Source organism: Coloeus monedula, assembly GCF_965178545.1.
Source record: "Coloeus monedula genome assembly, chromosome: 6".
In the NCBI taxonomy this organism is placed as follows: Eukaryota; Metazoa; Chordata; class Aves; order Passeriformes; family Corvidae; genus Coloeus; species Coloeus monedula.
Genome location: NC_138786.1, coordinates 1,222,931 through 1,245,040, shown reverse-complemented (window position 1 = coordinate 1,245,040; position 22,110 = coordinate 1,222,931). Strand labels below are relative to the sequence as shown.

Genomic DNA, 22,110 nt, shown 5'->3' with positions numbered 1-22,110 from the left:
AGTTCCCCCATCTCCAGGGAGCTCCTCTGAGACGGATGAGGCTCCTCTTGGCAGCTCAGATACTCCTGAGGATGCTCTGTTTTAAATAAATCAGCACTTCCCCAAAGAACTGGGCTGAGTCTGGGCTGGGACAGGGCCCCTTCCTTCCCAACAGCTGGCACGTGCTGGGTGTGGATCCGGGATGGGAATGCTGTGGGTCACACACGCATGGTTTGGTTGCTACGGAGCAGGGCCCGCCCTCCTCAGGGACTCTGCAGTGTCCCATGGGACAGTCCCTGTTTCCCGCTGGGAAAGGTGGGACGGGCAGCCAGGATCAAATCCTTGGGAGATTCTGGAAACGAGCCCCAGGTGGGTGCAAGGGGCAGGCCCGCCCCACCCAGCTTCCCACTGGGAGACCGGCGGCCACCACCCTCCTCCCAGCTGTTAAAGCCGTGGCTGGGGAGGCTCCTACCTGTTTTCCCATCCCTATCCCGATGGAGGCTCCCGCGGGAATGTCCTTTGTGCGGCTCCTTGCAGCCCCAGCCTCTGCACAGGACGCTCTGGGTGAGGGGGTGTTTGGAGGGGGGGGGAGACGGGGCAGTGACCCCCGGGTGGGTCCCTCCGCCCTGGGCATGGAGGGAAGGACTTTGGAGGTCCCCAAATCCCTGTCGCAGCCGTGCTTGTGCTCTCCCTGCCAGCCTCTGTCGCGTGTGGCCGCATGTGGCTCCCGGTGCCGGCCGCTGTCCGGGGAAGCCGAGTGGCCGGTGGGGAGCTGGCCCTGGGGTGACCAGCGCTGATTGGGCTGGATACCACCTGGAGCACCCCCCTCCTGAGCTGCGGGACCACCCTGGAGGTGAGGAATGGGGACACCGTGTGTCCCTGAAGAAAATGGGTGAGGGGACGCTACCAGCCCCAGGGGCTTTCTGGGGGCACTGAGCTGCTGACACCCCCAGCCCCAATTCCGCTCCTTTCTCCTGGACGGCATCCACCCCGGGAATGTTCTCCCCTTGGCCCGAGGGCTCGTGGGGCAGGCCCTTCTCCCTCCCCGTGGGCTGTTCCTGCCCCAGGGAAATGGGGAGTCCCTCCTGGAGCGCCGGGCTCTGCGTCTCCCGTGCCCTGCGGACCCCATGACGGGATCTCTCCGTGAGGGATTCCGAGCCGGGAGAATGTCTGGATCGAGATGGGGTACAGGGGTGTCCTCCATGAATTTTGGGGCGCAGGGCGGTATCATGTGCCCCCCTCAGTCCCCCTCGCTATTCCCTGATATCGGGTTTAATCCTCTGCTTGAAGCTCTTGGCTCCTTCTCCTTGGGGCTGGACGCCCTAAAAATGGGGAATGAAGCCAGTTTGGGGGAAAAGCGGATGGGATCGGTGCGGGGGATCCCCTCCGCTCCTCCCCTCCTGCAGCAGGGAGCAGACCCAGGAGGATATTCACGACCACCCCTGCCTGGGGAAGGAGATCCGGGGAAAATCGTGCCTGGGGCAGTGCCCAGCTCCGCGTCCTGAGGGCCGCTCCCCCGCCCCGTCCGTGCCCCCGGCTCTGCGGGGAGGAGCCGCAGGAGCCTAATGGCCCTTGATGGATTTTTCTTCCAGGAATTCGCTGCGGGAGTGGTTTTTTTTCTTTTCTTTTCTCTCCTTTTATTTTTTTCTTTCCTTTCTGCGCTCCTGTAAACACGGCGCGGAGCTGGAAGGGGCGGCAATGAGGAGGGAGGGGGGAGCGCTGGCACCCCGATTTTCCTGAACTCCCTTGCCGGGTGGGTTTGGGATGAGCCGCTTTTCCCTACGGGAACACGGCGTCCTGGAGCCCTGCCCGGAATGGTGGGGGGACAACACTGGGAATCTCCCCCCACGCCGCGCGGCCCCATGGAGCATCTCCCCGGCCCATGGAGCATCTCCCCGGCCCCTCGCAGCCTCACATCCCGCCCTGCCCGGCCTTCGGGGGGCTGTCCCCTCTGTCCCCCCGTGTCCCCCCGTGGGCTGGGCGGTGCCCCGGGGAGGGGTGGGGGGATGCCGCAGCCGCTGACGTCACGGCGCTCAGCCAATGGGCGCGGGCCGTGGCGGGGTGGGGCGGGGGCGGCCCCGGTGGGGACCGGGGCTGCTCCGGGGGGTCCCGGTGCCCCCCCCCGCTCTCCTCATGCAGGGCATGGGGAGCCTCCGGCTGGGCAGCCGCGCCGTCATGTACACGGCAGAGACCCTCCCCAAGGGCAAGAACCGCGTCATGGGGGTGAGTTTGGGGGGGAAACCCTTGGAAAATCCTCCCTCAGCCCATTCCCGGGGATTCCCGCTGATCCTTCAGGAGATGCTGTGTCTCTGGAGAGGCGCTGGGATTAAAGCATCCCCCCCTATCCCCACGGTGGCTCTATGGGTGGGCGGGGGGGGATGAGTTGACCCCATTCCCACCCCTCCCGCGCTTCCAGACCATCCAGATCATGACGGGGTTCCTGCACATCGGCTTCGGGATCGTCCTGACCACGCTCACCAACGTCTACACCTCCGTCTTCGTCATCGGAGAGATCCCCTTCCTGGGCGGCGTGTCGGTGCGTGCCGGGGGGCCGGGAAGGGATTCCCACCGGGAAAGGATGTCTAGGGGGCTGGGATGCCCGCCAGGAAGGGAATCCCACCAGGGAACGATGCCCTCGGGGAAGGGAATCCCTCTGGGGAGGGATGCCAGCAGTTGGGACACCCATCGGAAGGGATGCCCACCGGGAATGATGCACCTGACGCTCCCAAGGCCTGGAAAACAAGAGCAGGGGCTGTCCCCTGTGCCCCGTTAGTGCCACCTCTGGGCAGGTTTAGGGTGCCCCCAGAGCCGGCTGAGCCCCCTCTCTCCCGCTGCAGTTCATCATCTCCGGCTGCCTCTCCATCGGCGCCGAGAAGAGCCCCACGGAATGCGCAGTGAGTTTTCCCGGGAGCACACCGGCGGCGATCCCGTGGGGTGGGCGGGGTGTCCCTCGGGGATTTGGGGGGGGGGGGGGGGGGGGGGGTCTGCCCCACCCACCCCCCCCTGCCCACCCCAAAACCCCTCTGGGGTGCTCTCAGGTGAAGGGCAGCCAGACCATGAACGTCATCAGCGCCATCTTCGCGCTCCTGGGAATCGTGGCCTTCATCGTGGACCTCAACCTCAATGGGCTCTACCGCTCCAGCTTCAACTACTACAGCTATCTCGTCCTGGTAAAATCCCACCAGCCGGAATTCTGGCCCTTGGGAAGCCCCCAGCCTGCTCTCCAGCCCCCACGGGGTGCTGTGCCCTTTCCCAAATCCCCGTGGTGGGGTGGCGGTTTCTCCTCTGCCGGCATGACCTATTTTAGGCAGGTACCTCGGGAGATGACTCACCCCCTGGAAGCATCCATGAGCCATAGAAACGGCGGGATGGAGGGCTGGGAGGGAGACCTTGGAGCCAGAAATGCAGCGGGAGAGGAAGGGGGAGCCCCGGAATGCGGGCTGCCCTTGGTGGGATTCCTCCTCCGGGGCGTACTGATGGGGTTTTCCCCATCCTGGAGCTCGCAGGGAATGGGATTTCCATCGTGCTGCTCATCTTCACCATCCTGGAATTCTGCATCGCCGTGGCCACCGCCAATTTCTGGTGCCGGGCCACGCGCCTCAGCTCCAACGAGGTAGGACTGGGGGGGCGGCAGGGATGGATCCCAAAAACCTCCCCTGATCCCGGTGTCTCCCATAATCCCGGTGTGTTTGCCAGGCTATGCTGATCGTCCCCAGTGCCACCCGGGTGGATCTGGCTGTGCCACCGGCGGAGCTGCCTCAGCCTCCCAGCTACAGTGAGGTGATCCAAGGAATATCCTGGAGAGGAGCTGAATCGGGATTGGGATGGCTCCCGGGATGACAGCCCCCATCCCACTGCCATCAGTGTCCCCTCCCTGGGAAAACATCCTACCCCAATCCCCAGGGAGCATCCCAGAGAACATCCACCTCTCTGCTCTGGGAATGGGGAGGAGATCCCAAACCCCCGGGGGTGGTGGGTGCTCGGGGAGAGAGGCAAGGGGGTCCCCCCAAATCCTGCCCCTTTTCCAAAACACCTCCCGGTCTCCTTGCAGCTGGCTGCTCCCGAAGTCTGACCCCGAGGACGTCGGAATGGGATCCTGCCTCTATCGCTCCCAAATCCCAGGGCTACGGCATCCTCCTCCCGCCGCGCCGCCGGCCGGGATGCGCTGGTCCCCCTCCCAAAAGCCAGGGACACCCCCAAATTCCCTGTCCCTGTGCCCCTGGGCCTGCTCTGAGGGGCTCCACTTGCTGGCTGCTGTGGGAAGGGGCTTCTCCAGGGGGGAATCTTGGGTAATTCCTGCCTGTCAATCCCCGGTGGGATGCTGGGGTTCGCTCGCATCGGGGTTCAGGAATTCCCGGGGGTCTGGTGGCTTGGAGTGACCCCGATGTGTGCCGGGAGCCGGGCGGGTCACCGGAGCATCTACCTCGGCTTGTTCCCTGTTGGCTTTATTTTATCTTGGGAATAAACGCTCTCTCCGGGCTCGTGTCTCCTGAATTTGGGAATTTGCAGCATGGGAGCTTCCCCAGGCTTCTCACTTCCCCCTCAGAGAGTTGTTGTCTCAGGAAAGGGGCTCATCCCGCCTGATTTAGGGGCACCTGCTCCCTCCTGAGGGAATTCTGCCCCCTCCTGAACTCCTGGGACCTGCTCCCAAGGGACTTTTGCTCCTCTAAACCCCCAGTGCCTGCTGCTCTCCTGAGGGAATTCTACCCCTCAAAACCCTGGTACCTGTTCTCTCGTGAGGGAATTCTGGCCCTCAAAACCCCTTTCCTGAGGGAATTCCACCCTCCTAAACCCTGGTACGTGATTCTGAGGGAATTCCAGCCCCACAAACCCCTCAGCACTTGCTCTCCTGAGGGAATGCTGCTCCCCAAACCCCCTCTCCCGTGCCACATTCCAGCAAGGTCCTGCTATATTTAGCTCAGCCGGACAGCGGCGGCGATGCCGGTGGTGCCAGCACATCCCAGTACTTCCGCCACCAGAGAAGCTGCCCCAGGGCTGGGGCTGCTCCGTGGGGTGACACAGGGACACCAGTGCCATGTGCTCCCCCTTCCCACAACCCTGGCTGAGGGGTGCTCCCAAACCTTATCCATGCAGCAATTCCCAAAAAAACCCTTCATTTTCAGGGAAGGTGAAGGACCCTGGGATCATTTTGAGCCAGACCAGGTTTGTCAGCTCCTGACAAGCTCGTTACAGGTCCATCCATAATTATCCCGCATCCATGGGAATACTGGAGGATTTAACGAGGTCGTGATGAGCATCCAGCAGCGGCATCAAGTTATTTCAGGAGCATCCCAAGCTCGTGGAAATGGAAAGGTGGGATGGAGGTGAGGAAGGAGACCCCAGAGCTAACTTTCCAAGGGGTGGGAGCATCCTGGGGACTTCCCAGTGCCCTGTGAGGAGATCCCCTTAATTTCTGGGGATTGGGAATCCCAAATTTCCCCTCGAGTGCCAGAGTGGGATCAGTGACCTCCTCCTTGAACATTCCCTTAGGTTTTGGGGTGACTGAAGTGTTTTCCCTCTCCTTTCCCCGCTCCCTGACGATGCTCCGGCTGCTCAGCCAAAGCCTCATGGATTATTCACTCTCTGTCAGTTATTTCTGCTCCCGGCTCTGAAAAAATAATGAGCCCGATCAGTAGGAAAAGCCCTGGGGATTTTGGGGAGCGGGATGAACAGGCTGTCTCTGCTCAGCTCCGTGGCCACAACCCCATTACGGCTCCGGCTCCTCACCTGCACCTCCGGAGCATCCCGACTTCTCCTGGCTCCGTGGGGACCACCACAAAGCCATCCCGCCTCCCATCCGAGTTCTGTGTTTTCCCGGTGGGTTTTCCTGGGAAGGAGGCTGCTTCCTCCTCCACTGGCATCAGGGTCTGTTTTCCCAGAGTATCCCAGTGTTTAGGTGCAGCTCTCCCTGAAAACGCTGGAGTAAGTATTGAAGGTTCCATGGAACTGTGGTGGTGGGGTTTTAACGTTTCTTTATTTTTAGTGGGAATTTGCAGTCCTGGGGGAAAGTGGGGACTTCCAGGAGTTGGGAATAGCAGGTGCCAGGGATCACAAGAGTTTTGTGTCCCTGCTGGTGATGATCCCTAAGGAAAATCAAAACCCTTGGAGGAGCTGGAAGGGGGAACCGTGAGCTGGACAGGGGTGTCCCAATGGATCTTCCTCTTGGGAAGAGAAGGATCCAGGGAGACTCTTCCAGCAGCTAAAGGTGCCCCAGGAGAGCTGGAGAGGGATTTTGGGGAAGGGCCTGGAGTGCCAGGACAAGGGGGGATGGCTTCCCACTGCCAGAGGGCACGGATAGACAGGATATTGGGAAGGAGTTCTTCCCTGTGAGGGTGGTGAGGCATTCCTGGGAATGGATTTCCCAGGGAAGCTGTGGCTGCCCCATCCCTGGGAGGTGCTTAAGGTCCCATTCCACACTGGAACTTTTCTGCATCCTCAGGAGATTTCCTGGGAACGAACGGATCAAAGGCTGGAATGTCACGTGTGGGGGTTGACGGACACATCTGGGACAGGGTTTGGGAACGATGGCACCGTGTCCCAAATGCCAGGTAAGGATCCCCCCAGCAGGCAGCGATGCCCCCCCAAACCTCCCACCTGCTCCCAGCTCTGGATTCCCCAATCCAGGATGGACACTGGGGTGTTTAAAGCCAAAAAACCTGAATCCTCTCCCAGAAAACATTACTTTCTTCCTGGAATCGGTATGGAGAGAGCCCTGTGGGAAGCAGAAACACCTGGAAGCAAAGTGAAACGTTGGCTTTTGGTATTTTTATGGGGATATAAAGTTTGTCCCAGGAAGCAGCAACTTTCTGTGGCAAGCTTTACTCCATCGTAATCTGTTTTCCTTGGAAAAAAAAAAAAAACCCTCACGGATTTTGGGGTTGGAAAAAGCATTTGGGTTCCGCCAGGGCTCGTAAAGTTTGTCCTGTGCTGGTGGGAGGGAATTTGGGAGGGTCTCGCTGATCCCCCCCCCACCAGAGCATCCAGCCAGGTTTCCTCCACCCAAAGTTTGTCCTAAAAAATGGGAAAACGAATGTTAAAATCCAAGGAACGTGTTGCAACCATCTCCAAAGCCAAGAATTCCTGCAAAGAAAAGGTTGGAAAGCTCCACCGCCCGGCCTTGCTGCTTCCCTGCATCTGCTTCAAAGCTTCACCTCCTCTGGAATCCCCTTCCAAAACAAATCCCGACATCCCACCTTGGGCTCCTGCCATCCCCAGCTGGACCTGGCTTGATTTAGGAAGGGGGAAGCGCTTTTTCCATGGATAACTTGCTCGGAAAGTTGGGGTTTTGGGGGCTGGGGGCAGCCACGGCTGTTTCTGGCTGCAAGGCTGGAACTTCAGGAATGCTGTAGGAATGTGGAAAGGCGGATTTGGGAGGAAATCCACCGTGCAGGGTGGTTTTGGCTGGGAATGTGAGCCGTGGATAACGGCGGAGGATGCCCCGGCTGCCTAAAGGCTAAGGAGGGGATCGGGAATTTCCACGGGGGCTCAAGTGTTCCTTCCTGGGGCTGGAATGAGATCCCTGGGATTGTTAGGATTGGAGTGTGGAGAGGGAAGAGGCACCAGCAGGAATTAAAGGCTTCGAGGCATCAGGAACGTGATGAAGAGGCTGAATCCCGTCCATGTCCGTGTTTTTCCTGGAAAGCCGTGCCGCCAGATGCAGCCCTTTACAAGGCCAAGCGCTCGCTTCCATCGGGGATGCAGGATGGAGGAATGCCATCGGAGCCGGGATGGAGACCAGGGTCGCTGCTCTTTGCTTTCCAGGTCTGCTCTTCCAGCTCTTTTTTCGGGATGTGATTTCAGCCACTTTGGAGGGGGTGTCCCGTTCCCTGGTGGGAGGGAGCACGGGGAGGGCACGGAATCCTGGAATGGTTTGGGATGGAAGGGACCTTAAAGATCATCCAGCTCCACCCCTCTGCCATGGGCAGGGACACCTCCCACTAGTCCTGCTTGTTCCAAGCCTCATCCAAGCAGGGCTGGAAGCACCTACCGAGCTCTGGAAGCGCGGTGCTTCCAAACCCGGCCTCTTAGCTCCCTCTAGAGCCAGAGAGAAAGATAAAACACTTCCAAAAGTTGCCCCACCTGCTCCTGAAATCCTCGGCTGGACGGTCCTGTCCTTTCCCAGGCAGAGAGAGAGGTGTTGGGGTGATGCCAGAATCCCGGCCCTAAAAATTCCTGTTTCACCAAGGAATTCCTACCCTGCATACATCAGACATCCAGGAAAATTGAGGAGGTCCTCCAGGTCGGCACGGGGTATCCCAACCCTCCTGGAGAAAAGGCCACGGCCATTTTCTGGGAGGAGGGAGGGATGGAGGCAGGAAGGGGCCTCCGAATCCCTCGGGATGCCCTTGCCATGTGTGGTGGCTCCATTCCCAGCCCGAGCTCCCACTTCCCATGGTAAGTAACGGCATCTCCTTTCCCTTTGGCTCCTGTTGGAGCTGGCCATGGATCCCTGGATCCCTCCTGTGCGTCCTCACTGGGGACAAATCCACAGGGATGGAGGAGGGAGAATTCCCAGAAATGGCAATAAAGGAGCTTCCTTTATGACGGGGTTTATGAAGTTTCCTGTCTCCATCAGTGTTTTTCCCGGGAAGTGGGCAGGGTTAGGTTGTGAACACCTCGTTAGGTGCCAGGCTAATTGCAGGGGTGATTCCCAAGCAAAGCCTCCACAATTTGGGATGGCAAGGACTCACTCAACGCTGGGAAAAAGGGGCTCTGGAAGCATCCCGAGGGGAAAAACATCCAACCCTTCCCAAGGCTGCAGAGCCCTGAGAGGGGTTCCTTTGTCCCTCCCTCCCTCTTCCCGTGCAGGATTTTGGGAGCCTCCATTGGCAAAGCTGCCTTGTTGAGCAAGAGGGGCCTGGCGAGAATTCCATGAGCGCGCTTCCCGCAAGGAGCAAAGGGCAGCGGGAGCGTGTCCCTGCCTGGCCGGCACCTCCCGGGGATTTCGGACGGTGAAGGGACCGTGGCGAGGAGGAGGAGGAGGAGGAAGGCACCTGGGAAATTCCTTCAGCTTCCCGGGCTCATTCCCAGGCCATGGCGGCCACCACGGTGACCGATGCCGGCAGTGTGAGGATCATCACGGAGGTGATCCCGGCCACAGATCCCCGGGCGGCCCAGCTGGCCTCGGGCTCCCAGACGCCTGCGCCTGCCAGGACGTCATTCCAAACACAAGGCTTCCGGAGGGCTCATCCCAAGGTGTTGGGGGTGAGACACGGCCTTCCAGGGGCACAGCAGGGATTGGGGATCCGCAGGGGTTGTCCTGCTGGGTGGAGGGGATATTGGGACAGGTGCCCATCCCAGTCCCTTCCCGGCACTGTGACGTGGGATTGGGGTGGGATGCGTCTCACAGCAATGGGATTGGGATCCCTCGCTCTCATCCTTCCCCAGACCATCCACATCTTCACTGGAATCGTCCACATCTGCTTTGGGATCATCCTGACAGCGTCGGAGCACAGGAACCCTTCCCTCCCTGTGGCCAGTGGGATCCTCTTCTGGCTTGGGATCCTGGTAAGTTGGGATAAGGACATGGGAATCACAGGGAATCCTGGTGGACTGGGGACAATACCCAGGTGTCCACTGACACCCCCCCCCCCCCCACATTCTGGGGTGCTTGTGCATCCCTGAACCCCAATTCCCAGCTGGAGGGACACTGGGAAGGGTGCCTTGCTGCTGACACCAATTCCCGCTGTTTTCCAAGCAGCTCCTGGTCTCGGGCTCGTTGCTGGTGGAAAGTGAAAGGAGAGACAGCCCCGTGCTGGTAAGATCCAGGCTGGGAGGGACAACGTCTCCCCCCATTCCTTATGTCCCTTCCAGCAGCTGCCGGGACCCCTCCACAGCCTGGATTCATCCCACGGGATCCACAGGCCAGTCTCCCCCTCAGGAAGTGCCCAGCTCTCCCACATGGAGCACAGGACGGGGGTTGGGGTCACTGTGGAATGAGGGGGATGGGAGGTCCAGGAGACCCTCATGGCTTCTGGAATCACTGTGGGATGAGTGGGACAAAACTGGGCGCCTTCTCCAGGAGTTCTTTGATCCCAGTCTAATAATCCATGTGGGAAGCAGCCCTTCCTGGGGTCCGTGTCACCGGGTGCTTCCCGCAGATCAAGACCTGCTGCGTGGTCAACGTGGGCATTGTCCTGGGCACGCTGGTGGCCACTGGGATCCACGGCACGGCCGTCACCCGGCACGTGCCCGGCTGCGAGAACCCCAAACCCTTCCAGATCCGCCCGGAATGGTGCCTCAACACGCGCAGCAAGGTACGGACACCCAGGATTTCAAGGATCCAGGTCCTGTCCGGGTGGTGGATCCCGGGATATTCCCTCTCTCCTCCTTGCAGACCCTGAGCAACGCGCTGGATTCCACCTTCGTGCTCATCGGCCTCCTGGAATTCTGCGTGGCCGTGGCGGTGCTGGCGTTTGGATACGACGCTGCCCGGCAGCACACATACACCCAGCTGGTGAGGGAGGCGGGGATCCCCGGGAATCCCTGCAAGTCCCTGGAATGCTGATCCACCCCCTTCCTCCCTCCGAAGGGCCGCCCCAATCCGGCGGTTTCTCTGTGCCTCCCAGAGATTTCCCCGGATTTCCCTGGTTTTGCTTTCCCAGGCGCTGTAGCCATGGCCAAGCCCTCCACGTGCTGCCGCATCCCGGGGGTGGGTCCCCGGTGCGGGAGCCCCCTGGGATGCCCTCAGCGTGTTCGGCCCCCAATAAAGGTCTCTCCTCCCCCAGCCCAGCCCGCGCGTGTCTCCGGGGGCGGCTCGGGGTGCGGGGGAGGGCTCGCCCCGGGGGTGCTTGGAGGGGTTCGGGCGCTCCCGGTACCGGCCCCGGGAGTGGGCGGCGCTGCCCGGCACCAAGATGGCGGCGCTGCCCGGCACCAAGATGGCGGCGCTGCCCGGCACCAAGATGGCGGCGCTGCCCGGCACCAAGATGGCGGCGCTGCCCGGCACCAAGATGGCGGCGCTGCCCGGCACCAAGATGGCGGCGCTGCCCGGCACCAAGATGGCGGCGCTGCCCGGCACCAAGATGGCGGCGCTGCCCGGCACCAAGATGGCGGCGCTGCCCGGCACCAAGATGGCGGCGCTGCCCGGCACCAAGATGGCGGCGCTGCCCGGCACCAAGATGGCGGCGCTGCCCGGCACCAAGATGGCGGCGCTGCCCGGCACCAAGATGGCGGCGCTGCCCGGCACCAAGATGGCGGCGCTGCCCGGCACCAAGATGGCGGCGCTGCCCGGCACCAAGATGGCGGCGCTGCCCGGCACCAAGATGGCGGCGCTGCCGTGAGGGGAGGGTGTTGCCCGCTACAAAAATGGCGGGCGGGGAGCCCCGGTGGCTTCCGCGGGGGGCGCGGCTCTGACGTTGTCTCTCGGCGACGCCGCGGGGCCGCGTGGATCATGGAGGGGGAGAACGGGGCCACCCCGGGATCGGGAACGGGAGCGACCCCCGAGGAGCCCAGCGGGGCCGCCGCGGCTCCGGCAGCGGCTCGGCGGCGGCGGAAAGGCGGCAAGAAGCGGCAGGAGGCGGCGGTGGCCATCCCGCGGGGCAAGCCCAAGTCGGGACGGGTGTGGAAGGATCCCGGGAAAAAGAGGTGGGAAGGGAGGCAGGGATTTTGATGGGGGGGGGGGGCTCTGGGCTCCAGAAGGGCTGTTTTTGGGGTCTTGAGGTCTGGGGGAATTTTGAGGGGGACAGCATTGTTTGAGGGGCTGTCGGCTGCTTTGTGAGGGGGTTCCGGAGGTATCCACAGGATTTAGGAAGGATCCGGAGGTGACGGGGATGACTTGGGAGGGGATGCTGAGGATGCCGTGGGATGCTCCGGGGTTGGCAGAGTTTCATGGAATTCTGGAGAGGAGCTGGAGTGGCCCCGGCTGCATCCCGGGGTTTTCGGGGAGCCAACACGTCCCGTGTGCCCGCCCAGGTTCTCCCACATGATCCAGGACAAGGCGCTCCGCAGCTCCTGGGCACGGAAAATGAAGGAGAGGCAGGAGAGGAAGCTGGTCCGGGATCTGGCACGGCAGCTGGAGGAGGCGAAGCAGAGGGAGAAGGAGGTAACGCGGCTCGGGAGCTGGAGAATTCCCGCCTTTCCCAAGCACAATCCCATGTCTCTACCCTCATCCCGGCCGTCGGAGCTGTGGCAGAGCCCAGGGAAAAGGCAGCTGGGATGGAGAATTCCCTGTCCTGGTGCCAAATGCAGCTAGTGATGGTCACATGCTCCAAGTCACTGACTCGGAATAAACTCCCTGGGTCAGTTCCAGCCTCACCCAGTGTGGAAAAGCTGCTGGAATGACAGATTTCACGCTTGGGTGGGCACTGGAGTGGGGGTCGGTGCTGGCTGGGGTTTAATCTCGGAGGGAGGGATCTGCAGGGAATGTTTTGGTGTTGCTCCCACAGGAAAAGAAGCGGCGGCGGGAGGAAAACCTGAAGCGGCGCCTGGAAAACGAGCGGAAAGCCGAAATTGTCCAAGTGGTGAGTCCCTTCTCCCGGCTGGGGACAGCAATGGGAACACCCCACAACCTCCAGCCCCCACATGGATCAGCCTCTCATGTGCTCCAGTTCCTCTCCCTGTCTCCGTCTTTGGAGGATACTGGGAGATTCCCGGCAAAGCTGGGCACGCTGGGAGAGTGTTCCCTGTGTTCTCCCATGCTTGGGAACACCAGAACTGAGGGATAACGGGGTGGCAGAGCAAGGAAAACGTGGCGCTGGTGGGGATCTCTGTGGGAGAATCATCGCTTTTCCATCAGGAAGAGACCTGGGAGCTTGGGGTGGGTGTGGTGAAAGCCTCATGTGTGGGTGAGGATGGGGTTAGTTTTGGGATAAATCTGCTCCTGGATCCTGGATCTTTGGTGGTGGGAAGCTGGGAGCCATCCATGCCCATCCTGCCTCATTCCCGGCACTCTGCTCCATCCCTGGAAATGCTCCAGGACGGGGCTTGGAGCAACCTGCACTAGCGGAAGGTATCCCCTGCCCGTGGCCGGGGGCTGGAACGGGATCATCCTTAAGGTCTGTTCCAAGCCAAACCACTCCAGGATCCCATGATTCCATGAAATCCCCCCCCCTTTTCCCATTTCCCAGATCCGGAACCCCCTGAAGCTCAAGCGGGCCAAGAAGAAGCAGCTGAGGCGGGTGGAAAAGCGGGATACGCTGGCCCTGCTCCAGAAGACGCCTGTGAGGCGAAGCAAGGCCACGGAATGAGGCGGGAATCGGGATCCTGCTCCTTTCCAGGGACTTTTCCTCAGCTCTGCCAGGACCTTCAATGTCAGACAAACAACAGGGCAGAGCTGGGGGGTTGTTATTCCCCAGGAACCAGCTGCTGGATCCCCCAGTCCCTGTGGGATCAGGATGTGGCCAGTGCCAGAGGCTGGAACAGAACTTTGCTTTCCCAAATTTGCCTTTTCCTCATAAAAATGAATAGGTACTGCAACAGATTCGCCTCCAGCGACTCCGGGGACCGGTGGCTCCAGCTGGGGCCTTCCCTAAGGCATTCCTAGGATCAGAGTGTGCCATGGCTCCTCATCCCCTGCAATTCTCCCTTCTCCAAAGAGGGAATTCCCATTGGGAATGAGCCCTGGAGCCTGTCACCAAGGAAGGGGACATGGTGTCACACACCCTCCTGTGAGAGGAAACACTGGGAATTCCAGCCCAGTGGGGCTGGAAGTGGGAAATCCACATGGATTTCTTCACATTCCTGATTTTTCTTGGCCCGTGAACACCCCTCTCTGCATTCCTGGGGAGGGACATGGCTGTGAGCTGGGATGGGGGGACAAAGGGGGGCACCGGGTGGGAATGGGGCTGCAGGAAGCAGTGGGAAGCCTTGGAATGGGAATGCCCTGGAGCTTCATCCTGGGGTGACAATTTGTGGGGGGGTTGGCCCACCCATGTCCAGGTTCAGGGGGTGCCGCAGGGAAGGCGGGGACAGGCAGGAATTTCGGGGTGCGGCCGATGCTGGCTGGGCACAGGGTCATGAGGCAGGAGGGCTCTGCCCTCGCCGTTCCCAGGTTAATGATTTCCAAAGAATCCTTGAGCCTCTCCCTGTGCAGAGCCCACGGCCCAAGCTGTTCCCAGCAGGGTAAGAGAAGGGGAAGCTCGGGGCGTCGGGGGCTGATTTCCTGGTGGGACGGATGTGGGAGAACCGTGTGTCTCCTCCCAGGGCTGGATTGGGGCCAACATTCCCGTTCCCAGCCTGCCGTGCCTGCACGGAGAGGAGGGAGCGGGGTGCACTTGGGATTTTGGGGCTTGGATCCACACCCCCGCTCCGGCCCCGGGGAGGAGGATATCGGGAGACGGGGCGGGGGACGGTGGGGGCTGGGAATGTGGGGGCTGGGAAACACATGGAAAAGGGGTGTCCCGGTTGCCGGGTGAGCTTTGGAGCAGGGGTTTGGGGTCAGAAGGTGCGAGGTGGTAGGGAAGGAGGGGATATAGGGAAAAAGGAAGGAGGGACGGGGATCCCGGAAGGAGGGGACAAGGACCAGGAAAGAAGGGGCAGCGACCACGACGGGGTGGGGACACGGGAGGGAAGGATAGGGACAGGGAAGGAGGGATGCCAGCAGGACTATCCGGACCACAAAGTCTATCCTAGGGGTCCCCCGTGAGGATCCCTGGGGACAGTTCCCTGCCGCCAGCCCCCTCCTGGGCGTGGCAATCCCTGTGGGACACAGCGTGATTCCCGTTCCCAGGTGCACCATGGTGGAGGTGACAGTGACACCGCAGTCCTCGCTGGCCGACCGGCCGGTGCAGATCCGGGTGCGGGGACTGTCCCCATCCCAGCTTGTCACCCTCCGGGCATGGCTGAAGGACGAGCAGGGCGAGTGCTTCCAATCCCGCGCCTTTTTCCGCGCCGACGGAGCGGGAGAGGTGGATCCCGGGCTCCATGCCGCCCTGGGGGGCAGCTACTCCGGGGTCTGGCCCATGGGGCTCTTGTGGTTCCTGCAGCCCGACACCCTTTTCCGACGGCTGGTCAAGCGGGATGTGGCCGGCAGCCCCTTCCGCGTCCGGCTGGAGGTGTTTGATGGGCTCTCCCTGGCCCCGGATCCCAAGGAGCAGCCGCTGGCATCCTGCGAGGCCGAGCGCTGGTACGTGGGCCCCGGAGTGCAGCGGGTGCCCATCCGCGAGGGAAGGGTCCGCGGCGCCCTATTCCTGCCTCCTGGTGAGCATCGGGGAATTCCGGGATGTCAAAGCCTTGGGAGCCCTGGGATACCCAGCCACTATTCCCTTGGGATACTGAGGCTTGGGATGCCGGGGATGCCAAGCATCGGGACCCCTGGGGAACAACCTTGGGACTCCTGGGATGCTAAACCTTAGGATTCCTGGGTTGTCTGACAGTGGGACCCCTGGGATAATGGACATCAGGACCCCTGGGGTGCCCAGCCTTGGGATCCCAGATCTCAGGGTCTTGGGATGCCCAACCTCGGGACCCCCAGGATACTGAACCTTGGGATTCCCAGGATGCCCATCCTCAGGACCCCTGGAATACCCAACCTTGCACCCCCAAAATACTGAATCTTGTGGCCCCTGGGATGCCCAACCACGGAATCTCTGGGATGCAGGACAGCGCCGGTGGCTCCCCATCTCTGACGTTCTCCCTGTCTTCCCACAGGTCCAGGCCCCTTCCCAGGGGTCATCGACCTGTTTGGGGGCGCAGGGGGGCTGATTGAGTTCCGGGCGGGGCTCTTGGCCAGTCGGGGCTTTGCCGTGCTGGCCCTCGCCTTCTTCGCCTACGATGACCTGCCCCGGGTCCTGGCCCAGCTGGACTTGGAATACTTTGAGGAAGCAGTGGAGCTGCTCCTCCAGCATCCCAAGGTGAGTCCTGGAGCATGGAGAAGGGCACCTGTGAGCCAGGATGTGCTGGGAACTGGGGGCAACTTGGTGAGCGGGATGTCCAGGTGACCAGGGTTGTGTCCTGGGGTTGTCCCAAGCACCAGGAACGTCACGGGGACTGGGGATATCCCAGTGAATGGGATGTCCTGGTGACTGGAGCTATCCCATGAGGCCATCCTTATCCTGGCACCAGGGATGTCCCAGTAAATTTATTATCCCTGTGTCTTATCCCAGCTGCCTCTGTTTCCTCTCGCTTCAGGTCCGAGGACCCGGCCTGGGCGTGGTGGGCGTCTCCAAAGGCGCAGAGGTGGCCTTGGCCATGGCTGCCTTCCTGCCGCAGGTGGTGGCCACGGTGTGGATCAACGGCACGGCCTTCCTGCACGGAAACCCGCTGGTCTACAAGGAGGTCCGCATCCCTCCCATCCCCTACTACACCGAGCGTGTCCTGTTCACCGAGCTGGGAGCCATGGACAACTCGGCCATCTTCGCCGACCCCCGCGATCCCGCCTACTGCGCCTCGGCCATCCCGGTGGAGAAGATCCGGGGAAAGGTCCTCTTTGTGGTGGGAGAGGCTGACCGCAGCTTCAACAGCAAGCTCTTCGCCGAGCTGGCCCTGGCGCGGATGCCGCCGGAGAGCGGCCGGATCCTGTCCTATCCCGGCGCCGGGCACCTGATCGAGCCCCCCGGATCCCCCCTGTGCAGCAACTCCAGCATCCGGGGCACCCCGAGGCCGGTGGCGTGGGGGGGAGAGCCCCAGCCCCACGCCCGGGCCCAGGAGGATTCCTGGCAGGAGATCCTGCAGTTCTTGGAGCTCCAGCTGGGATCGGTTGCTGCCATGAAGTTGTGAGGGGTGAGGAAAAGGGGGTCGGTGTCACCGGGATTGTCACTGTGGGGAATAAAGTGTCACTGGAGGCTGCTGCCTGTGCTCCTGGGGGACAAAGGCTGCACAGATCTGGGAGGTGTTTGGGAGAGTCACTGGAGATGCTTGGGAGGTGCATGGGAGATACACTGGAGGTGCTTGGGAGATACATCATCTGGACACATATACATATGCGTTGGATACATATAGGATATATATTGGACACATGGGATATGTGTTGGATATGTATCAGATATATATTGGACGTGTATGTATAGGATATATATTGGATACCTATGGAGCATATATAGGATACAGCTCAGACACATATTGGACATATATGGGGCACATATAGAACATCTGGTGGCCATGTATTGGCCCAGCTGTGTCTCTGGGGACGTACCGTTCTCTCTGCAGCTGCCCCTGCTTCCCGAGGAGGTTTGAGGGAATCACATCCAGCCCCCGGCTCCTCACGCCTTCCCACTGGGATCCCTGTGCCCCTGGGAGCTGGTGTTACCCCATTCCCCCACCCAGGGCATGGGACAGGGAGTGGCTGTGACCAGCACTCCAGGAAGGGTGGGGAGGGGTTTAACCCACAGTAAAGATAAATCCCAGGAGGGAAACTTGGGGAAAGGGAGGCGGAGGGAATGCCCATGGAGGACTTTGGATTCCCTGTGGCACTGCCAGCAGGGCACAGCCAGGGTGCAGCAGGGATTTGGGACGACTGACTGATTCCCTCAGACATCACTGGGGCCATGCCACTGTGTCCCCAGGTCCCATGGCTGTCCCAGGAGTGGTGTGTCCAGATGTCACCGCTGTCCCTACTGGCTCTGGGGTGTGGGCACACACCAGCCTTCTCCTTTGCCCCCAGATAACTTGATCCAGCTGGGCATCCTGCCCGGCACCAGCTCCGTTCCCTGTTCACCGGGACAGAGTCTCCAAGTGTGGGATAAGCTTGGTTTGTCCCTGGTCACTGTGACACAGCCATGGGAGGTGACCACAGGGCCGGGGCACCAAGGTCACCAGCGGCACGGGAGCGAGGAGCCCTGGGCAGAGCTCATCCCACGGGATCAGCTGACCCTGATCCCCCCCCCCGCATCCCAGCCATCCGGATATAAATCCACACCGCAGAGCCCCGTGCTTTGGCCGTGCCACCGCCATGGGACAGAGCTGCTCCTTCCTCCTGCTCCTCTTCCTTCTGTCCCCGTGGCCCAGAGCCACCGTGGCGCTCCTTCAGTACCGCTACGACTGCGGAGAGTTGGGAATGCAGCTCCTGGTCTTCCCGCCCCACGGCCGCACCGTCCGCTTCAGGGTCCTGGGTGAGTGGTGGGGGGGGACTCCCTGGGTCCCCTTGGGGTGCTGGATTTCCCTGGGATTCCCCTAAAACCAGAGTGTTCCATGGTGGTGGGATCCCAACGGGATAAGCCCAACCTGGATGTGTCACTTCCCTGTGTCCACGGTGTCCCCCCAGATGAGTTTGGCTCCCACTTTGATGTGGCCAACTGCTCCATCTGCCTCCACTGGCTGAATTCCAGGGAGGACGGCTCCATCATCTTCTCCTCTGGCTACAAGGGCTGCCATGTTCTGTTCAAGGTGATGCTGCCATCCCCTCTGCGGTCCCCTCCAGCGGGATGGGGGTGACTGTCCCTTGTGTCCCCCCCACAGGAGAACCGCTACATCCTGCGGGTGCAGCTGGAGGAGCTGCTGTCCAGTGGGATCCCGGTCACCTCCTACGAGGTCAACATGACCTGCCCCAAGCCAGGTGCCTCTGAGATGATCCCAAATGGAAACCGGGAGCAGGGCCGGGACAATGGAGTCCTGATCTCCCACACTGGCCTCCTGCACCACATCTCCGAGTCCTCCCTCACCCTCGCGGAATCCCAGCTCTCATCCCGAGACCGCTTGGAGCAGGTTCACACTGTGGGACAGCACCAGACCAATCCAGAGCTTCCTGGGATCTGGCACCATTCCAGTCCGGCTCACTCGGGGTTTCTGTCCCAGCCTGGTGGGGTTCGTCCCGTCACCCAAATCCAGGGAAGCTTCATCCACCCAGGAGTGCAGCCCCCACAGCCCGGGGGGCAGAGCCAGCCAGGGATCCTTCGCCCAGTGCTTGTATCCCAAAACCATCCCAGTTTGGTGCATCCTGGGGGTCAGACCCAGCCAGGGCACCTGCGTCCAGGCTTTGTATCCCAAAGTCAGCCTGGGATGGTGCATCCTGGGGGTCAGAACCAACCAGGGATTCGCCCAGGGTCAGTATCCCATAACCAGCCTGGGATGGTGCATCCTGGGGGTCAGAACCAACCAGGGATTCGCCCAGGGTCAGTATCCCATAACCAGCCTGGGATGGTGCATCCTGGGGGTCAAAACCAACCAGGGATTCGCCCAGGGTCAGTATCCCATAACCAGCCTGGGATGGTGCATCCTGGGGGTCAGAACCAACCAGGGATTCGCCCAGGGTCAGTATCCCATAACCAGCCTGGGATGGTGCATCCTGGGGGTCAGAACCAACCAGGGATTCGCCCAGGGTCAGTATCCCATAACCAGCCTGGGATGGTGCATCCTGGGGGTCAGAACCAACCAGGGACTCGTCCAGGGTTTGGATCCCAAAACCAGCCTGGGGGTCAAAACCAACCAGGGCAACTTCATCCAGGGTTCGTACCCCAAAACCCTCCCAGGGGCCAAAACCAACCAGGGCTTCGCCCCGGGCTTGTATCTCACAGCCAGCCTGGCTTGATCCCCACTGGTGCCCAGTCTCCAGCAGGATTCCTGAGCCCGGGAGCTCAGCCCCCAAACCAGCCGGGAATTTCTCGTCCCAGTCATCACTCCAACTCCCAAACCGGGCTCCAAGGCCATGCTGGGCTGCTCCATCCTGGCCATCCCAGCCCGGCTTTTGTGCGCCCAGGACTGCCATCCTGGCCGGGTTTGTTCAGCCCTGGACTCCAGGCTCAGCCCCAGCTGGGCCTGGGACGCCCAGGGCTGCAGCCGCAGCCTGGATTGCTGCATCCTGGGATTCACTCCCAGCCCACCCTGCTGCAGTCCACTGTGCTCTTCTACCCCTCAGCCGGGGCAGGTAAGGCGGGGAGATGGGATGGAGGGATGCCGGGACAATGGGAAATGGCCTCAAGGTGCTTTTCCAACCTAGATTCCATGCTGTGCCCCCTCTCTGCTTCCCTGCAGGCATGCAGCTGACACGGGAGCAGTGCCAGGTGCCGGTGGGCCGGATGGCGTGTGTGGCTCCACAGGGACGGGATGGATGCCTGCAGGCCGGATGCTGCTATGACGACATGGACCGTGCCACCCCCTGCTATTACGGGAATACCGGTAGGACACCCGGAGGCACATCCCAAAATCCCTCCCCGGCGCTGGGAGAGGGTGCTCAGGGGTGACAGAGCCTCTCCGTGGTGTCGCAGCCACCGTGCAGTGCCTGCTGGAGGGACACTTCGTCCTGGTGGTCCCACGGGGAATGGTGGCCCCGCCATACAACCTGGACAGCGTGCGGCTGGCCAGCAGCCAGGCGGGGTGTGAGCCCCTCCACGTGTCTGAGGCCTTCGTCATGTTCCGCTTCCCAGTCACCCACTGTGGCACCACCGTCCAGGTAGGGTGGGAAAACCCTGGGCACAGCCCAAGGTGGGCATGGTGGCGTCACTCCAGGATAGAAGTGGCCCCCAGGATGCTCCCAGTCCCGCATTTCCCCCTCCAAAACTTCAGGATAAAGAGCTCACCCACAAGCTGCCTCCTGCCTCAGATCCTGATCCATGTATCTCTCAGGATGTTTCCCTTTCCCATTCCCGTGTTCCCCGCACAGGTGATCGAGGACAGGCTGATCTATGAGAACCAGCTGATCTCCACCATCGACATCCAGGGATCCCCCCGTGGCTCCATCACCCGGGACAGCGTCTACATGTAAGGGAAAATCCAGGCAGAGAGCCCGGAGTCCCCCTTGGATCCACCCACTCCTCGCTCCTGCCACATCCTTGGTGGTGTCCCCACAATTCAGGCTGAGGGGGCTGATAGAGGATTTGGGAGTCTCCCACTTTTCTCTCCCTCTTTTCCCCAGTCTCCGAGCTCGGTGCATCTACAACGCCAGTGACCTCCTTCCCTTGGGAGTGGAGGTGGCCGTGCCCCCCACGGCCGCCCCCCTGGCCATGCCAGGCCCACTGGGGCTCCAGCTGCGGATCGCCACCGGTCAGTGCTCCCCATCCCGCTCCCCATCCCACTCCCCATCCTGCTCAACCCCTCCCAACATTCCCGCAGATGAATCCTACAGCTCCTACCACCCTGTGGGTGACTTCCCCCTGGTGAGGGTGCTCCGGGACCCCATTTACGTGGAAGTCCGGCTGCTCCAGAAGACGGATCCCAATCTGGTGCTGGTGCTGCACCACTGCTGGGCCTCCCCTGGCTCCCACGCCACATCCCAGCCCCAGTGGCCCATCCTGGTGGAGGGGTGAGTGGAAAAGGACGGGAAGATGGAACTGGGTGAGGGGGGGAATATCACTGTGCTGACACAGTGTCCTCATTTCCTGCCCAGGTGTCCCTTCCAAGGGGACAACTACAGGACGCGGCTGATTCCAGTGGGTCCGGCCTCTCCGGAGCTGCCCTTCCCGAGCCACTACCAGCGCTTTGTCATCTCCACTTTTGCCTTCGTGGAGACCTCTGGCATGGCTGTGCTGGAGGGGGAGGTGAGGGGGATCCCCCTGAATCCCTCATTGTTGGGAATCCCTCAGTGTTGGGAATCCCCCATCCCAACACCTACCCCTGCTCCCAGGGTGACACCCTTTTGAGAAGCTCACACTCCTTTTGGGAGTACCTCAAGGTTTGGGGGTGCTTTGTGCGGGTCCCTTGAGGCTTGTAGGGACCCTTTTTGGGGATCCCCAGGTGACGCTGGCATTCCTGTGGCTCCCAGGTGTACATCTCCTGCAGCGCTTCCGTGTGCCACCTGGCCCAGCCGGAGCCCTGCCGGCCCTCCTGCCAGCTGGGAGTGCCCTCACGTGAGTCTGGGAGCCTCCAGGGGTTTGGGGGGGATCTCTGCGTGTCCCCCTCTTCCCAAGCCAACCTGCTGCTCCCCACAGGAGCACGGAGGTCTCTGGGGGACAGGAGCACAGGTGACGGCGTGGGGACAGTCACATCCCAGGGATGCGTCATCTTTCCCGACGTTCCCAAGGGAGGGGGAACTCAGCAGAGAGGCTGAGGGGTGAGTGCCTTCTGCTCCCTAAAAACCCCTTCATCCCAAAACCCCCTTCATCCCCTGAAGTTATCTCCTCCTCCTCTTCTTCCTCACAGCTCCTGCCTCTACCCAGATGCCGCTGGCTATCTCTGGGAAAGCTGGAAAAATAAACCAGTGCACAGCATGGCTCTAAGGGTGGTTTGTCCTTAGGAGGGGGGAAAAAGGGTCCCTCATCCCCATTCCCCAACAGGAAGCAGCCACAGCCTCCCAAATCCCACCCTGCTACACCCCAGCCCTTCACG

General features: G+C 61.4%; 5 protein-coding genes across 5 annotated transcripts; all 5 read left to right on the top strand.

The window, feature by feature from the left end:
• Nucleotides 1-2,095: 2,095 nt before the first annotated feature.
• On the top strand, nt 2,096-4,051 carry LOC309574726 (membrane-spanning 4-domains subfamily A member 12-like; the record flags this gene model as incomplete). The annotated part of the gene is made up of 7 exons (XM_082284558.1): nt 2,096-2,202; nt 2,396-2,515; nt 2,817-2,873; nt 3,018-3,149; nt 3,479-3,592; nt 3,676-3,759; nt 4,031-4,051. Exons 1-7 carry the CDS (start codon nt 2,113-2,115, stop codon nt 4,049-4,051), a joined length of 618 nt encoding a protein of 205 aa, XP_082140684.1. The 5' UTR covers nt 2,096-2,112.
• Nucleotides 4,052-9,012: 4,961 nt separating this feature from the next.
• Nucleotides 9,013-10,486, top strand: LOC309574377 (membrane-spanning 4-domains subfamily A member 15-like; the record flags this gene model as incomplete). Its single annotated transcript, XM_082283994.1, has 5 exons — nt 9,013-9,183; nt 9,367-9,486; nt 9,680-9,736; nt 10,080-10,235; nt 10,316-10,486. The coding sequence occupies 5 exons, from the start codon at nt 9,013-9,015 to the stop codon at nt 10,484-10,486; spliced, it is 675 nt and encodes a 224-aa protein (XP_082140120.1).
• An 878-nt stretch (nt 10,487-11,364) lies between these two features.
• On the top strand, nt 11,365-13,394 carry CCDC86 (coiled-coil domain containing 86). Its single transcript, XM_082284562.1, has 4 exons — nt 11,365-11,562; nt 11,890-12,019; nt 12,363-12,437; nt 13,044-13,394. Exons 1-4 carry the CDS (start codon nt 11,369-11,371, stop codon nt 13,161-13,163), a joined length of 519 nt encoding a protein of 172 aa, XP_082140688.1. The 5' UTR covers nt 11,365-11,368; the 3' UTR covers nt 13,164-13,394.
• A 1,257-nt stretch (nt 13,395-14,651) lies between these two features.
• LOC309573859 (acyl-coenzyme A amino acid N-acyltransferase 2-like) lies at nt 14,652-16,632 on the top strand (the record flags this gene model as incomplete). Its single annotated transcript, XM_082283089.1, has 3 exons — nt 14,652-15,114; nt 15,565-15,767; nt 16,045-16,632. 3 exons carry the CDS (start codon nt 14,652-14,654, stop codon nt 16,630-16,632), a joined length of 1,254 nt encoding a protein of 417 aa, XP_082139215.1.
• A 1,171-nt stretch (nt 16,633-17,803) lies between these two features.
• ZP1 (zona pellucida glycoprotein 1) lies at nt 17,804-21,832 on the top strand (the record flags this gene model as incomplete). Its single annotated transcript, XM_082284379.1, has 13 exons — nt 17,804-17,963; nt 18,116-18,237; nt 18,310-18,564; nt 19,189-19,264; nt 19,547-19,714; nt 19,822-19,965; nt 20,055-20,239; nt 20,450-20,547; nt 20,702-20,829; nt 20,899-21,088; nt 21,173-21,323; nt 21,548-21,632; nt 21,714-21,832. The coding sequence occupies 13 exons, from the start codon at nt 17,804-17,806 to the stop codon at nt 21,830-21,832; spliced, it is 1,881 nt and encodes a 626-aa protein (XP_082140505.1).
• Between the last annotated feature and the right edge of the window lie 278 nt (nt 21,833-22,110).